Consider the following 19,162-nt stretch of genomic DNA (forward strand, 5'->3'; position numbering starts at 1 on the left):
AGAACAGAAAACCAAACACCACATTTTCTCACTCATAAGTGGTTGTTGAACACTGAGAACACACAGACACAGGGAGGGGAACATCACACACTGGGGCCTAAGGGGTGGGGGGCTAGGGGAGGAATAGCAGGGGGTGGGGGGATTGGGGAGAGAGAGCATTAGGAGAAATACCTAATGTAGACGATGGGGCAATGGGTGCAGCAAATCACCACTATGGCACGTGTGTACCTATGTAGCAAATGATCTGCACATGTACCCCAGAATTTAAAGTATAATAAATAAATTTAATAATAAAAATTCCAACTTTGGGGCCTGGTACAGTAGTGGCTCATGACTATAATCACAGCACTTCACTTTGAGAAGCCAAGGTGGGCAGACCATGACGTCAAGAGATGGAGACCATCTGACCAACATGGTGAAACCAGTCTCTACTAAAAGTACAAAAATCATTTTGGGCTTGGTGGCGCACACCAGAAGTCCTAGCTACTTGGGAGGGTGAGCCAGGAAAATCGCTTGAACCTGAAAGGCAGAGGTTGCAGTGAGCTGATATCGCACCACTGCACCCCAGCCTGGTAACAGAGAGAGGTTCTGTCTCAATAAATAAATAAATAAATAAATAAATAAAATTACAACTTTATTGATTTATATTACTCTGAGAATGTACACAAAGAGTATCACAGTTCATGTTACAACAGCCCCCATTTCATCGAGAAAACATGAACAGGGATACATATAAGAACATAACATTTAAATACATTAAATTGTTGACCGATAATAAAATACCATTTCAGCACTATGTTTCATACTCATAGGAAACAATTAACAATAACCTTTAGAACAGAATCTTAAAAGTTTAGCTTTTAAGCAAATACTATCATAATGGAAAAGTTTTTTGGAGGGCTGCATTTCAAAGCTCATTCATGCATCCTTAGACAACAATTTGGAGTCACTAATGTTAATATTAACATGTATCACATGCATATTTTGAAAACACACACACACACACACACACACACACACACACACACACTCTCTCTCTCTCTTTCTCTCTCTCTCTCTCATTCATTCTCATTCTCTCTCTCCCTCCCTCCGTCCCTCCCCACCTTCCCATCTTTCTTTCTCTCCTCGTCCCCACATATAGACATACAGTCATATGGAAAAAGAGTGCATAGAAAATAGTAGACACTAGAAACTAGCTGTGTAATCTTATAAAAGACATAAAAACCATTGAAACACTTACTTCATCAGCCACCATACACCTGAAAAAAATAAAGAAAAAATTAATTATCAAAGGGAACTTTTTTTTTTTAGACGGAGTCTTGCTCTGTCACCAATCTGGAGTGCAGTGGCATGATCTTGGCTCACAGCAATCTCTGCCTCCCGGGTTCAAACCATTCTCATGCCTCAGCCTCCTGAGGAGCTGGGATTATAGGCGTGAGCTCCACGCCACCACACTCGGCTAATTTTTGTATTTTTAGTAGAGGTGGGGTTTCACCATGTTGGCCAGGATGTTCTCAGTCTCCTGACCTTTGATCCACCTGCCTCAGCCTCCCAAAGTGCTGGGATTACAGGTGTGAGTCACCGTGCACGGTCAAAGTGAACCATTTTTCAAGTTCTGATTAAGTAGCTTACTACAAAATAGTTTATAATACTAAAGTAGAAAGCCAGAGAGAGGTGTTTATAAGTATGAGAACATGGGCCATTGCTGATATTATATGACTCTTTAGCTGCCAAAGGCATATACGGAGAGATTCAGATGTGCTGTTCCCACAGCTCGCCCATGAAAATAGCTACAATGACCCTTCAAAAATGTGAGCAAATCTAGTTAAAAAAAAAAAAAAAAAAAAAATAAAAAAAATAAGTAAAAAAAAAAAAAAAAAGAAAGAAAATCTAGTTAGAAAAAAAAGAAATAAAAGAAAAATAAACTGGTTATTCTAGTTAGAAAAAAATATGTGAGCAGAGTGGTAAGTGATTGTACTATTGACTACCCTCCTCATCCTTAAACCTTAAGATTGGTCTTCCCTATAAATCAGAAGAATGCTGCATTAAAATTCAAGAAAATAAGTGTGAATTACATATTAGTATAAGTCAAACACATAACTATATATGCTGTAGTATATATGCTCAGCCTACCTTTAAGCCGAACTTTGTTTCCATTATTTTGCTAAACTTTCTCTTCTAAGTTCTTTCTTATTAACCTATAGAAATAAATTCTATACAATGATAATTGAAGATCGGGGCATAAACTTAAGTATCAAGTAGCAGAAAAACAAAGGGCAAAGAGAAAGAATAGCAGGCATGGTCAGGATCATTGGATGTTCCTTCAAGACAGCAAACATAATAAGGGGGAAAACCAATCTCTTAACTGAGCAGATAACCAGACAACCTAAAAAAAAATGCTGGAATATTATAAAAATTGGCAAGTGGCCAGGTACAGTGGCTCATACCAGTGGCTCAGGAGGGTGAAATAGGAGGATAGATTGAGGTCAGGAATTGGAAGCCACACTGAGCTATGATTGTACCACTGTACTCCAGCCTGGACAACAGAGGGAGATCCTATCTGTATAACAAAGCAAAACAAAACAAAAATACAAAAACACAAAAAAGGCAGAAAATAAACTACTTTTTCTATTTTATTCTTTTTTCCCAGTGGTCTTGATATTATATAATCTTATAAGGTCTATTTTTATATAAAATACAAATGATGGTTGGGCACGGTACCTCATGCCTGTAATCCCAGCACTTTGGAGGCTGAGGACCTGAGGTCAGGAATTTGAGACCAGCCTGGCCAACATGGTGAAACCCCATCTACACTAAAAATACAAAAATTAGCTAGGCGTCATGGCACATGCCTGTGGTCCCAGCTACTCAGGAGGCTGAGGCAGGAGAAATGCCCTTGAACCTGGGAGGCAGAGGTTGCAGTGAGCCGAGATTGTGCCACTGCACTCCAGCCTGGGTGACAGAGTGACTCCATCTCAAAAAAAACCAAAAACAAACAAAAAAAAACCAAAGCCACCGGGTGCGGTGGCTCACACCGGTATTCCTAACACTCTTTGGAATACCGAGGCGAGTGGATCACGAGGTCAGGAGTTCGAATTCAGCCTGGCCAACATAGTGAAACCCCGTCTCTACTAAAAATACAAAAAAAATGAGCTGGGCATGGTGGTGGGTGCCTGTAATCCCAGTTACTTGGGAGGCTGAGCAGGGAGAATCACTTGAACCCGGGAGGCAGAGGTTACAATGAGCCGAGATTCTGTCATTGCATTTCAGCCTGGGAAACAGTGCGAGGCTCCATCTCTTTTTATTTATTTTATTTATTTATTTATTTTTAAGATGGGGTTTCACCATGATGGTCAGGCTGGTCTTGAACTTCTGACCTCAGGTGATCCACCCACCTCGGCCTCCCAAAGTGCTAGGATTACATGCGTGAGCCACTGCTTCCAGCTGAGACTCCAACTCCAAACAACAACAACAACAAAACAAATTAAGCATTTGGAGTAAATGGAGTAAATATATTATTAAAGAATACATTACAGTTAAATGAAAATGAAATTTCATTATTAAAAAAAAGTCAACTTACCCAATAAGTATCTTTTATACAATTTTATTTTATTGAGACAGAGTCTCCCTCTGTCACCCAGGCTAGAGGACAGTGGCATGATCATAGCTCACTGCAGCCTCAACCACTAGTAATCCTTCCATCTCAGCGTCCGAAGTAGCTGGAACTACAGGTGTGTGCCACCATACACAGCTAGTTTTTTAATTTGTAGAGACAGGGTTTGATTATGTTGTTCAGGTTGGTCTAGAACTCATGAACTCATGTAATCCACCCACCTCAGCCTCCCAAACTTCTGGGATTACAGGCATGAGCCACTGCACCTGGCCCCAATAAACATCTTTATAAAAAAATAAAATTTAAATACTTTAATTGAAAAGTAAAACATATGTAAGAGTAAAAATTTTATTATATTCTCTGTAAACAAACCAAGAAAGTAGAAAACTAAAAAGCTATACTTGGAAAAACATAATTTTTTTTCCAGGAAGATTCATGTATAGATTTCAAAGCAAAATGAGTACATGAACTTTAAAGATGATCATTATTGACAGCTAAATATATAGACTGGAAGATGCAGTCCCTGGATTATCTCAAAGCACAGAAGAAAAAATTAAATAAATGAAAATACTGAAGGAAAAGAAAGATTCCAAGATAGTCCCAGAAGACCTATTATACAAAAAATACATGATAAAAAGAAAAGAAGCACCAGATGGAAGACAGGCAATAATTAAGTAAACGATAAAGGAAAATTTCTCTGGGCTGACCTTTGGTGGATAAGTGAAAAGGGAAACCAAGTTTCAGAGCGGATTGAAGAGAAAAGACAAATATCTATTATGCCCTTGTAAAATTCATTAATCTTACAAATAAAGAAAAAAACTTAAAAGTGTCCAGAAAGAACAATTATCTATAAAGGGAAAAACCAGGACTGGACCTGGACTAATCGTCAACTCTAGAAGCTAGAATACAAAGCAACAGGATCTAAACAAATTAAAGAAAAAGCAGCAGAAGTCATGAATCTTATACTCAGTCAAGATACCCCCTATTTGTTATGGGATGGCAAAAAGATATTTGAGGCTATCCAAGATTACCAAAATTACACCACTAAAGCAAATCACCTCATTAAAAATGCTTGAGAAAATAACCAAACAATAAAAACACCTTAACATAGATTCCAGATAGGAGAAGATGAAAAGGGAATCTGGTAAGCAATGAAGCTTGATATGTGAGAATTTAATAACCATATATACTCGAAATAAAAACTCTAGAAACAGAAGGGACATGATCCAAAAATCTGAATGTGCAAAACTGAAGGGAGGTAAGGAGATGGGAAGCTGAAATTATTCTAAAGCAAAATAGATGATATTTTAGTCAAGACAGTAGATGAGATCACCTAGGAAGGAAGAGTATAGAGACAAGGGAAGAGAAAAAGGGGAGCTTTTCAGTGGGTATAGAGTTTCAGATTTACTAGATGAAAAAGTTGCAGAGATTTGTTACTTAATAAAGTACACACAGTTAACACTACTGTCCTGTAAATTTAAAATGGTTAAGATAGTAAATTTTACATTGTGTTTTTTTAACCACAAGGGAAAAAAGCCTTGAGGCACTACAACGAGATGTCAAGTAAGAGGAAGAATCCAGTAAAAGACAAGGAGAAAGAATGTCCAGTTATGTAGAAAGGTACTAAGCTGGGTTCAGTGGCTTATGTCCATAATCCCAGTGCTTTCGGAGTCTGAGCCAGGAGGATTGCTTGAATGGGAAAGAGTTTGAGATCAGCCTGGACAACATAGTATGACCCTGTCACTACAAAAAAAAAAATTACACTCTTCACAGAAACAGAAAAAACAATCCTAAAATTTCTATGCAACCACAAAAGACCCAGAATAGTCAAAGCCATCCTGAGCAAAAAGAACTAAACTGGAGGAATCACAGTACCTTACTTCAAATTATACTACAGGGCTTTAGTCACCAGCAAGTTATTAGCATAAATACAGACACATAGACCAATAGAACAGAATAGAGAACCCAGAAACAAATCCATACATCTACAGCGAACTCATTTTCGACAAAGGTGTCAAAAACATATACTGGGAGTAAGGACAGTCTCTTCAATACATCATGCTTGGAAAACCGGGTATTTGCATATAGCAGAATGAAACCAGACCACTATCTCTCACCATATACAAAAACCAAATCAAAAAGGATTAAAGACAAATCTAAGACCTCAAACCATGAAACTACTACTAGAAAACACTGAGGAGATGCTCCAGGACACAAGAATGGGCAAAGATTTTTTTTCTTTTCGTTTTTTTCTTTTCTGGAGACAGAGTTTCACTCTGTCACCCAGGCTGGAGTGCAGTGGTGCGATCTTGGCTCACTACGACCTCTGCCTCCTGGGTTCAAGCGATTCTCATGCTTTAGCTTCCAGAGTAGCTAGGACTACAGGTGCATACCACCACGCCTGTCTAATTTTTGTATTTTTAGTAGAGATGGAGTTTCACCATTTTTGCCAGGTCTCAAACTTCCTAACCTCAAATCATCCGCCTCCCTCAGCCTCCCAAAGTGCTGGGATTGCAGGGGCAAGCCACCGCGCCTGGCCAGGCAAAGGTTTCTTGAGTAATATCTGGAAAATGCAGACAACCAAAGAAAATGAACAGATGGGATCACATCAAGTTAAGAAGTTTCTGCACACAAAAGGAAACAATTCACAAAGTAAAGAGACAACCCATAGAATGGGATAAAATATTTGTACACTATTCATCTGACAAGGGATTAATAACCAGGATAAAGAAGCTCAAAAAACTCTTCAGGAAAAAATCTAACAATCCAATTTTTTTTTGAGATGGAGTTTCACTCTCTTGTTGCCCAGGCTGGAGTGCAATGGCCTGATCTCAACTCACTGCAACCTCCAACTCCCAGGTTCAAGCGGTTCGCCTGCCTTAGTCTCCCAAGTAGCTGGGATTACAGACATGCGCCACCACGGCCAGCTAATTTTGTATTTTTAGTAGAGACAGGGTTTCTCCTTATTGGTCAGGCTGGTCTCGAACTCCCGACCTCAGGTGATCTGCCTGCCTCAGCCTCCCAAAGTGCTGGGATTACAGGTGTGAGCCACCATGCCTGGCCAATCCAATTTTTTAAATGGACAAAAGATCTGAATAGATATTTGTCAAAAGAAGACATACAAAGGGAAAACAGTTATATGAAAACGTGCTCGACATCATTATCATCAGAGAAATGCAAATAAAAACTATAATGAGGTATCATCTTACCCCAGTTAAAATGAAAGACAACAACAAATGCTGACAAGGATATGGAAAAAGGGAAACATCTGTGCACTGTGGGTGGGAACGTAAATTAGTATAGCCACTAAGGGGAACAATTTGGAGGTTCCTCATAAAAACTAAAAAGAGAGCTACTATATGATCCTGCAATCCCACTGCTAGGTATATATCCAAAGGAAAGGAAATCAGTATATCAAAGATATGTGTGCACTCCCATGTTTACTGCAGCACTATTAATAATAGCCAAAATTTGGAAACAACCTATATGTCCAACAACAGATGAAGAACTACTCAGCCATAAAAAAGAATGAGATCCTGTCATTTGCAACAGCATGGGTAGAACTGGAGGTAATTATGTTAAGCAAAATAAGCCAGGCACAGAAAGACAAACTTTGCATGTTCTCACTTATGTGTGGGAACCCAAAATTAAGACAATTGAACTCAAGGAGATAGAAAATAGAATGATCGTTAACAGAGGCAGGGAAGGGTATGGTGGGGTTGGGGGAAAGTGGGGATGGTTAATAGGTAAATAAAAATGAAAGAATGAATAAGATTCAATAGCACAATGGGGTGACTACAGTCAATAATAATTTAATTACACATTTAAAAATAAAAGAGTATAATTGGATTGTTTGTAACATACAGGATAAATGCTTGAGGTGATACACCTGCTTCTTATGCACTGTATGCCTGTATCAAAATATCTCATGTACCCCATAAATATATATATATACCTACTTCGTACCCACAGAAACTAAAACTAAAAAATTTAAAAATATTAGCCAGGTATGTTACCCATGCCTATAGTCTAAGCTACTCGGGAGGCTGAGGCAGGAGGATCCCTTGAGCCCAGGAGGTTGAGTCTATGGTGAGCTATTATTATCATGCTACTGTGCTCCAGCCTGGGCAACAGAGTGAGACCGTATCTAAAAACAACAACAACAACAACAACCACAACCACCTGAGAGACTGGACAAAGTGGCTCAAGACTATAATCTCAGCACTTTGGGAGGCTAAGGTAGGAAGATCACTTGAATGTAGGAATTTGAGACAGGCCTGGGCAACATAGTGAGACCTCCTCTCCACTAAAATGAAAAAAGAAAAAGTTAGCCACGTGTGGTGGTATGCATCTCTATCCCCAATTGCTCAGGAGACTGGGGTAGGAGAAATGCTTGAGCCCAGGAGGTTTAATCTGCAGTGAGCCATTATTGTACCACTGCACTTTGGCCTGGGCAACAAAGCCAGACCCTGTCTAAAAAAAATAAAAAAAAAAAAAAAAAAAAACCTTTATTGTCACTTTAGGATGGGTGTGTCCTGTTGAAGAAATAAGAAAGATTTCTATTGTAAAGATGGCATTTGAACATGCTCATGTAGTTCCTCTGCTTCTTAAAATTTCCCTTTAACCAAAAATCTTTCTTAGCTTCTTCAGGCAAGAACCTAGTTCTAATTTAAGTTATTTTAGCAGGAGGGCTACTAAAAGTAACCATTGTTTCCATTGGTAACTGTGAACATATGCTAGGGATACAGTGTGCTTCCTTGCCTGCTTTCTGCTACACTCTAGAAATGCCCTGTTTGCTGTGCTGTCAATAACATACACTATTCTGCTGCTTTACAGTCCTAGATCAAGAATGTTGAAAGTTACCATGTAACCCTTTCTCTTACCTCTCCTCCCCCAAAACATATACATGGAGGAGACATACATACAATAGGGTTATTGTCTGCATATGTAGCAGAAGTGGCTGTTTCCCCATGTTGCACATCTATGCATTTCATATTTTTGGAGAACTGCAGCAATAAGGATCATGTCCATTTGCTCTCTCCACATTTTACATGCCTGTTCCTAATTTCATCTACTAGCTTCTGACTCTTGTGTTCCACTGTAAGGGTATCAAGCCTTATGCCACACATTTCATTGCATCTTTTCCCCTTACTCTTTTTTTTTCTCCTCCTGTGAACAAAGAAAAACCATTTCTTTTGACATGTTTTTTACTGATCAGTTATCCTTGGATTGCTGTGTAAACTGGTTTTCATATACCTACCCAACCAATTAAAGTATTTTTCCTAAGTGATGACAACCACCTAATCACACTGTGTTTGGTACACTTGTTTAATCTTTGGCTTGTCACAGTTGCTTTGGTTGGCTGTTTCATGTCCAGAGTGTGACTGTGATGATAGTATGATTTGCAAATGGACTATGGCTAGGTTAGAAGATGATTCTGGAGAATATATGGGTTTTAAAAGGTATTTCATCGGTTTACTTCAATGGCCATATATGTACATGGACCAACAGTAAAAAGACACAATAGGGCACACGGTGAAACCAGTTCTCTCTTCACTCTGTCACCTGGTCTTCCAGCTCCCCAGGCTCCTTCCCAGAAGCAACCTCTGGACCCACTTTCTTATGTACCCTCCACAAGAATATGAATTTATAAGCATATGTGAGTTACAGATCAGAAATACAGTGTTTTAAAACTATAACCTCAGATAATATTAAAGTATACATTCAATGGGTGGCAATATATTAAGTATGCCATTGACAAAAATTCACAGGTTTAAAAAATATGAACAATGTAATAGGAAATAAGATCACAGACTCAAGGTTTAGAGTATTGACTAAGCTGTACCCTGGAAGGAATAAGGGTGAACACACATAAACTGGAGTGGTTTTTTCACATTGTTTTTTTATAGGCATGCTATTTATATTCTCAAGAGAGGGGCATACAAGGTTAGACAGAAGATTCTCTTTAGGCACTTTAACTTGTAAGATGATAACAAAAATAAAAAATGTTTAGTATTGCTTAGTATTCCATGTTGTTCACTTATAACTGAGTTGTAGTTTGAGTAGTTTGAGTTGTAGTTGTAGTTTGAGTTCTGTTTGTAAAAAATGCCAATAACATGCTTTTGAATGGGAAAGATCTTGGCATATGGTCAGGGGGAAGGGATAAAACACAAGATTCTATCAATTTAAGACTACCATTTCTTTAACTGGTGATCTCTGTGTCATTGTAGCTCTTTTAGTGTATAGGGCCTAATTTGTTTTTAAACAATGTTTTCGTATTTTTCTTAATTCTGAACTTAGGACTTCAAATTTATTCCTATTAAATTACATCCTATTGGCATGGACTCTATGTGTTCACTCTTCTGATAAACCCAAATTTTGTTTCGTCATCCAGTCTTCCCCCCACCCTCCCCAGGACACAGTCTTGCTTTGTCACCCAGGCTGGAGTGCAATGGTGTGATCACAGCTCACTGCAACCTCCACCTCCTGGGTTCAAGTGATTCTCCTGCCTCCGTCTCCCAATTAGCTGGGATTACAAGCGCATGCCACCACACCCAGCTCATTTTTTGTATTTTTAGCAGAGATGGGGTCTCACCATGCTGGCCATCCTGGTCTCAAACTCCTGATCTCATGATCTGCCCACCTCGGTCTCATCCAGTCTTAATAGAACGGTTTTATATATCAAACTAAAGTGGTAACTTTTGGCACTGCACCAGAAACCTTCTTTATGTCACTAATTCTTAAAAGGTGGTTTAAAAATATATTCTAAGGCAGGGGTTGAGTTCCTTCAAGTCACCAATTCTTAAAAGGTGGTTTAACAATATATTCTAAAGCCGGGGGTTGACTTTATGTCGCTAATTCTTTTTTTGTTTTGTTTTGTTTTTTGAGATAGAGTCTCACTCTGTCGCCAGGTGCCAGGCTGGAGTGCAGTGGTGCGATCTCAGTTCACTGTAACCTCCGACTCCTGGGTTCAAGCAATTCTCCTGCCTCAGCCTCCTGGGTAGCTGGGACTATAGACGCACGCCACCACACCCAGCTAATTTTATTGTATTTTTAGTAGATACGGGGTTTCATCATGTTGGCCAGGATGGTCTCGATCTCTTGAACTCATGATCCGCCTGCCTCGGCCTCCCAAAGTGCTGGGATTACAGGCTTGAGCCACTGCGCGTGGCCTGTCACTAATGCTTAAAAGGTGGTTTAACAATATATTCTAAGGCAGGGGTTGGCAAATTTTTTCTTAAAGCCTAAATATTTTAGGTTTTACAGGTCATGCATGCAATGTCTGTCACAACTACTCAACTCTGTTCATATACCAAAAAAACGGCCAATGCCAGTACATAAATGAATGAGCAAAAACTCATTCCAACAAAACTTAATTTACACACATAATTGGTGGGCCTGGTTTGGCCTATGGACAGTAATTTGTGAATCTGTAAGGGACTCAGAATTCTCTTTGCTAATTGTTAAGTCATTTAGACTGAATTCCAAAAAATACTACCATTAAGTATGTTCTGGACCATCTGAACAACTACTTTAAAATCAGGCATATGTATATTTAGTGATCCCTTTTGCATTTAGTATTGCATGAGAAATCCCTCACCATTCACCTATATTAAATACTTCTTATTGCGGAATGCTGAGTAAATAGAGGTTTTTACAATAGTCGGACTTAGGAAGATGTGGAATAATTGAGACATCACCTGGCACACAGGGGTGCATGCATGGAGAACATCATACTCATGAGAGAATTGATTTGATAAGAGATTTCAATAATACCCCAAAGCTGACGTGATCTTTATGTCATAAAGGTGGCTACAGTGCTTCCAAATCATCCCTCATTAAAAATGGCCTTAGATGTTGTGGTAGAGCTTGCTGTTGCTTTTCCAAAATCCCTTCTCCCCTTACCCATCACTAACATGACATATGGGTGTGGGGGCCTGTAGCAAACTAAACCTCTCCTTTTCCAATCTCTTTTTCAACTAGGGGTGGTTGGTTATACGACAAAAGTGTGGCCAAAGAGGCCTTAGTCGACATCACTAGGTAGTGATTCTGGGAAAGATTGTTAAAATAGGGTTGACTCAGTTGGCACAGGTCGTTTTGTCCTCTTCCTTTCTCCCTGCATCAAGCAATGATGCCAAATCTGGAACTGTAATAGCTACCTTGTGATCAACCAGGCAGAAAAGGACAAGATTGGAAAGGTGCAGCTCTGAAATCCTGTTAACTGCAGGAGAAAATACTCTAGTACATTTTAGCTATTTATTAAGTATAGCTGAACTCAATTCCTCATCATTAAAAAAGGAAGTATAGGATATGAATAAAGTTTAAACATTTTAGAGACATGAGGTTATTTATTTTGGCCATAAAATCTCAATACCGTCAATTTAGCGTCTGCCAAATAATACTATCACATTAAATTAATATTGTTAATTGAACTTTTTATTTTGTCTTATTTATATTTAATATTGAAAAGTTGTTCATATTTTGAAAATATTTTCTAAAAGCTGTAAGCATGTGAATTTTTTTTTCTTTTGAACTAGTAGTATGTGAAATTTTTTAAACCTGGTTTTTGTTTCTATAAATAAATTTTAAGTAAACAATGGTGCTTTTGGAAAATATTTTTCTGTTGAAATGACTTCAGTGATTACTCACATATGAAGACTGCTTTAGAGTGATGTACTAACCTTGATTTGAGGTAATACTTTAATATTTCAATGTCTTTCTCAATGTAACGTTTATTACATATACATATTAGCCCATTCTCTCTTCTCTCTCTCCCTCTCCCTCTCTCTCTCTCACTCTCTCTCTCTCAGAAAGACGTTTACTCTTGTCACCCAGGCTGGAGTGCAACCTCTGCCTCCTGGGCTCAAGCGATTCTCCTGCCTCAGCCTCCTGAGTAGGTGGGATTAAAGGTGCATGCCAGCTAATTTTTGTATTTTTAGTAGAGATGGGTTTCACTTTGTTGGCCAGACTGGTCTCAACTCCTAACCTCAAGTGATCCACCTGCCTCAGCCTCCCAAAGTGCTGGGATTACAGGCATGAGTGCCACCATGCCCAGCCAGTCCATTCTTTCTCAATGTAACCTTTATTACACAATACACAGGTATTAGGCCATTCTTCCATTGCTATAAAGAAATGGTCGAGGCTTAGTAATTTATAAGGAAAAGAGGTTTAGTTGGCTCATGGTTTTGCAGGCAGTACAAGAAGTGTGGTGTTGGCATCTGCTTCTGGTGAGGGCCACAGGAAACTTACAACCATGCTGGGAGGTGGAGGAGCAGGCACATCATATGGCAAATGTGGGCGGAAGAGAATGAGTGGAGAGGTGTCAAACACTTTTAAACAATCAGGTCTCACAAGAACTCACTACTGTGAGGAAAGCACCAAGCTATTCATGAGTGATCGACCCTCATGATCCAAACATCTCTCACCAGGCCTTAACTTCAATACTGGGGATTACATTTCAACATGAAATTCAGAAAAGAACTATATCACTTCATAAACAGAATTAAAAACAAAAACCACATGATCATTTTAATAAATGCAGAGAATGAATTTGATAAAATCCAATATCCCTTCATGGTAAAAGAACTCTCAACATTCAGGCATCAGGGATATACCTCAAAATAATAAGAGCCATCTATGACAAACTCACAGCCAACTTCATAATGAATGAAAGAACTAGAATGAGAAAAGATGTCTACTCTCACCACTCCTATTCAACATAGTACTGGAAGTCCTAGCCAGAGGAAGAAAAAGAAATAGAAAGCATCCAAATAAAAAAGAGAAATTCAAATTATCTTTGTTCACTGATGATATGATTTTATACCTGGAAAACCCTAAAGATCCCCCCAAAAGACTCCCAGACCTGATAAACAACTTCAGTAAAGTTCCAGGATACAAAATCAACGTACAAAGATCAGTAGCATTTCTATATACCAGTAATGTTCAAACTGAGAGCCAAATAAAGATTTCAGTCCCATTTACAATAGCCACATACACAAAATGAAATCCCTAGCAATACATTTAATCGAGGAGGTGAAATTAAAGATCTCTATCTCCTTTGTATGAAACACTGATGAAAGAAATCATAGATGACACAAACAAATTGAAAAACATCTCATGCTCACGGACACTAAGAATCAATGTCATTAAAATGACCATACAGGCTGGGCATGGTAGCTCATTCCTGTAATCACAGCACTTTGGGAGGCTAAGGCGGGCTGACTGCCTGAGCTCAGGAGTTCACAACCAGCCTGGGCAACATGGTGAAACCCCGCCTCTACTAAAACATAAAGAATTAGCCAGGTGTGGCAGCATTCACCTGTAGTCCCAGCCATTCCGTAAACTGAGGCAGGAGAATTGCTTGAACCCGGAAGGGAGAGGTAGCAGTGAGCTGAGATTGTGCCACTGCACTCCAGCCTGGGCAACAGAGTAAGACTCCATCTCAAAAAATATAAAAAACAAAAAACAAAAAAAGGCCATACTGCCCCAAGCAAAATACAGATTCAATGCTATTCCTATCAAACTACTAATAGCAACCTTCACAGGACTAGAGAAAACTGTAAATTCATATGAAACAAAAAAGAGCCCCAACAGCCAAGGTAATTCTAAGCAAAAAGAACAAAGCTGAAGGCATCACATTACCTGACTTCAAACTATACAACAGGGCTACAGTAACCAAAACAGCATGGTACTGGTATAAAAACAGACACATAGACCAACAGAACAGAATAGAGAGCCCAGAAATAAGGCCACACAACCATCTAATCTTTGACAAAGCTGACAAAAGCAAGCAATGGGGAAAGGTCTCCCTATTCAATAAATGCTACCGGTATAACTGTCTAGCCATATGGAGAAGAATGAAACTGGAACCCTACATATCACCATATACAAAAATTAGCTCAAGATGGTTTAAAGACTTAAATGTAAGACCTCAAATTGTAAAATTCCTAGAAGAAAACCTAATAAAATATCTTCTGGACACTGGCCTGTGCAAAGAATTTATGACTAAGACCACAAAAGTAAATGCAACAAAACAAAAATTAGACAAGTGGGACTTAATTAAACTAAAGAGCTTCTTTACAGAAAAAGAAACAATCAACAGAGTAAACAGATGGCCTACAGAATGGGAGAAAATATTTGCAAACTATGCATCTGAAAAAGAACTAATATCTAGACTGCATAAGGAACTGGAACGAATCAACAAGGAGAAACAACCCCATTTAAAAGCAGGCAAAGGACATGAATGGACACTTCTCAAGACATACAAGTTGCCCACAAACATGAAAAATGCTCAACATCACTAATTATTGGACAAATGCAAACTGAAGCCATAATAAAGTACCATCTCATACCTGTCAGAATGGTTTACACTAAGAAGTCAAAAAATAGGTCAGATATTACAGATATGGTGCCCACATCTGTAATCCCAGCACATTGGGAGAACAATATGGGTGAACTGCTTGAGTCTGGGAGTTCGAGACCAGCCTAGGTAACATGGTGAAACCCTGTCTCTACTAAAATTACAAAAAATTAGCTGGGCGTGATGGTGCACACCTGTAGTCACAGCTACTCGAGGGCTGAGGTAGGAAGATTGCTTGAGCCCAGGAGGTTGAGTCTGCGGTGAGCCCTGATCATGCCACTGCACTCCAACCTGGGTGATAGAGTGAAACCCCATCTCAAAAAAAAAAAAAAAAAATAATAATAATAATAACAACAGATATTGGCAAGGATATGAAGAAAAGAGAACACTTAAACACTGCAGATGGGGGAGGCAGGTGTAAATCAGTTCAACCCCGAAGGAAAACAGTAGAAGATTTCTCACAGAACTAAAAATAGAATTACCTCTCAAATCAGAAATCCTACTACTGGGTATTTATCCATAGCAAAAGAAATTGTTTTACCAAAAAGACACCTGCATTCATATATTTATCACAGCAGTATTCACAATACGAAAGTCATGGAATCAACCTAAGTGTCCCTCAAAAAGTGGACTGAATAAAGAAAATTTAGTGTATATACACCATGGAATACTAGCACAAAAAAGAACAAAATGATGTCCTTTGCAACAACATGCATGCAACTACAGACCATTATCCTAATAGTTACTGAAATTAAAAAACTCAGAAGCAGAAAATCAAATACCTCATTGTCTCACTTGTAAGTGGGACCTAAACAATGGTACACATAAACATAAAGATGAACAATGGACACTAGGGACTCTAAAAGGGGGTAGAGGTAAAGGAGGGCAAGGGCTGAAAAACTATCTATTGTGTAAGTTCACTATTTGGGTGAAATTACAAAAGCCCAAACCCTTGCATTATGCAATATACCTATGTACCAAACCTGTACATGTAAACCTCTGAATCTATAATTTTTTAAAAAAGAAGTGACTGCACCCTTCTTCTACCTCTGAATAAACTTACCATAACATCAATAACATTTGGTACACTTGCTTGTTTATACAGTTATCTCTTGTTAAGGGCTTAGCACTGTGCTTGACGCTCAAAGGTATGTTTTGTGAATGACTAAATAAATAATGTGTATTTGATGGTTACTGAAATGGAAAAATAATTTTTGGTATATACTTGCTCTAACTGATTTCCACATCGTCACAAGATAGAGATTGTAACAGAAATGCTCAGTTTTTCTTAGCATATAATTCACCAAATCAAACAACCAGGCTAATCCTGATGAGTAGACAAAAGATTGGTGTCAAGTTATATTCTAAAAGAGGCACTCAGTTTGTAACAAAACTATTTGACTTATTTCTCCATCTATCAAAATTTAGGTATCAATTATATCCACATCTTTATGAATGAAGTGATTTTAATATTGTAAGTCATTTCTACTACTTACAAAATCATTATAGACTAGGTCAAGCAGACCTGGATTACTTTTCCTTGCTTTTTTATATAAAATATATTTTTGTTTTTAACTCCAAAATATTTTAATGAATGTTATTATCTAATTAAGCCCTAAAAATTTTCTACTAGTTGCTGCAGGCATAATCAAGTTTTTTGACCTATAGTCTTATGAATAAGAATAAATAATTGTATAAAAGCTAATGTGTGAAATAATGGCTCAGTGGGAATTATTATACATCTTGAAAATCATAAATTCTCTCAAAACAGCTGAGATATGCCTTTGTTCAAATCATCTAGTAAGATGCAGAGACTAATTCCTGTTCTTTTTTTTTTTTTTTTGAGACGGAGTTTCACTCATGTTACCCAGGCTGGAGTGCAATGGCGCGATCTCGGCTCACCGCAACCTCCGCCTCCTGGGTTCAGGCAATTCTCCTGCCTCAGCCTCCTGAGTAGCTGGGATTACAGGCACGCACCACCATGCCCAGCTAATGTTTTGTATTTTTAGTAGAGACGGGGTTTCACCATGTTGACCAGGATGGTCTCGATCTCTTGACCTCGTGATCCACCCGCCTCGGCCTCCCAAAGTGTTGGGGTTACAGGCTTGAGCCACCGCGCCCAGCCTTGTTCTTTATTAGTAGAAGTTATAGGGCAATTTTGTGCTAATGGAGTCAGACTAATGAAGCATAATATTTTCAAGTTATTATCAAGCATTATTGACTAGTTTAATTTTTTTAAAGCTTATGAACAGAAAACCCAGTTCTTTTTAAAAATTAGATTTTTGGAATACTTAAAGGACTTTTTGTATTATTCTGGATCTCTTATGTACCTTGAAATTATTACAGGCTTTTATATGTTTCCTGTATATTACTGATGTTTGATAATGGGTAAAAAGAACTAAAACAAAACAAAACACTGAATGCTATTTTAACTAGTTTTTCAAAGTTATAACATATGCAGCAGATAATGGGTTGCTTCACCTAAAGCTTTTCTCTTCTTCCTTCCCTATTAAGATACCTTAGAACTCCTTGGGTGTATCTTCCATGTGTTTCTGAACATTGCTGGGTAAGGATATGATATGTGGAGCTGCTAAGGATGGAAGTAGAAAGATGACATGAATAGGCTGGTGAATTAACCAATCCTAGATCCATCCCACTCTTGTTATGTGTTATGTAATATATTAATTCTCTTTAGTGATTAAGCCATTTTGAGTTGTATTTCTGTTATTGTACAACATCCTAATTCAAAGTGTTTATAAAACCAGGTACTAAGGTCAATCACATTTCCTTTAGTTTATAATGGCTAAATTTGAAGCAACCATCCTTTACAACTTCCTTTTATCTGTTGCCCATATTTATTTATTGACAATAGCAATAAAGGTTTTATGACATTTTTCCATTTACAAAGTACTATCTCTCCTTATTTGATCACAGCATGGTTTACTTGGCTTAGTCATTTTCACAAAAATGCATGAGACTAGGAAACTCAGTACAGAGATATAAGGTATTTATAATTATATGCTTGCAAACAGAGTAGTGCTTTAAGCTTTTACAGAAATGCAACAGACTAATTTGATATGCAACCTCCATAGGTTTCACATCTGTGGATTCAACCGGCCACAGATAAAAATTTTTTTAAAAAAACAACGTTTTCACTCATACGTGAATGTTGAACAGCAAGAACACGAGGACTCAGGGAGAGGAGCATCACACACAGGGGACAGTTGGGGGGGTAGGGGAGAGACAGCGGGGGGTTGGGGGGAGGGGAGGGTGGGGAGGGATAACATGGGGAGAAATGCCAGATATAGTATGCACCTAAGTAAAATAAATAAATTTAAAAAAATAACAAAAATACAAATAAAAAATACAGAATTACTTACATAGCATTTACATTTATTAAATATTATAAGTAATCTAGTGATAATTTAAAGTATATGAGAAGACATATGTAGGTTATATGGAAATACTATGCCATTTTATATGAAGGAGTTGAGCATCTGTGGGTTTTAGTATCCACTGGAGTACTAGAACCAATCTCCTGTATATACCAAGGCATGACTATACTATTGTTTTGTAGTTTTTATTTTAAACAGAAACTTCTGACCCAAGAATAAGAATCACAGACTCAAATTGTTTAATGCATTTAGAGTTTTTTTTTTTTTTTTTTTAATCTAGGGCTTAACTAGCTTTAGTTTCAAATAACATGCACCGTATGTCATAGTAACCTCAGAATATCCAGGAAAAAATATCCAAAAATAGGTATTAAGTTTGGATCTGCAGTATATGATGAGAGGCTAATGTACAGATTTAGGACTTGTAAATGGGTGGTACTTAAAACGATGAGAATGGATGATAGCCTCAGGAAATTAGGTGAAACAAGAATTGAAAATGATAAAGACTGAACATTGAAGAGGGTGGGTAGAAGATGAGGTACAGAAGAGGCAGAGATGAGAGCTTAAAGAATTAGAAAAGCTGAGGGGCCCAGAGGAGCTTTACTGGGAAGCAGTGGTTCCACCTGAGACACTACAAAGAGCTGAGCTAGATGAGAGCTGACAATGAAGATTTTCCTGACTACAGAAACCTGCCATTTACCAAAGCAATGAAAAATAAGAATTCTTTTTTTTCTTATTTCAACCAAAGTTTTCCTTTTGTTAAAAATTTTTTTTTTAATTTTTTTTTTTTTTTTTTTT

At 38.0% G+C, this 19,162-nt stretch overlaps 1 protein-coding gene across 5 annotated transcripts in view; it reads right to left on the minus strand.

Annotated features, from left to right (window-relative positions):
* ZRANB3 (zinc finger RANBP2-type containing 3) overlaps positions 1-19,162 on the minus strand; it is a 277,334-nt gene that overhangs the window by 169,847 nt on the left and 88,325 nt on the right. For all 5 annotated transcript variants that reach the window (XM_017536065.1, XM_017536061.1, XM_017536060.2 and 2 more), the window contains exon 3: positions 1,241-1,259. In XM_017536065.1, coding sequence (XP_017391554.1) covers positions 1,241-1,259 — 19 coding nt within the window. The remainder of the gene's footprint in view (positions 1-1,240; positions 1,260-19,162) is intronic.

This window comes from Cebus imitator, unplaced genomic scaffold, assembly GCF_001604975.1.
Source record: "Cebus imitator isolate Cc_AM_T3 unplaced genomic scaffold, Cebus_imitator-1.0 Scaffold95, whole genome shotgun sequence".
Classification (NCBI taxonomy): Eukaryota; Metazoa; Chordata; class Mammalia; order Primates; family Cebidae; genus Cebus; species Cebus imitator.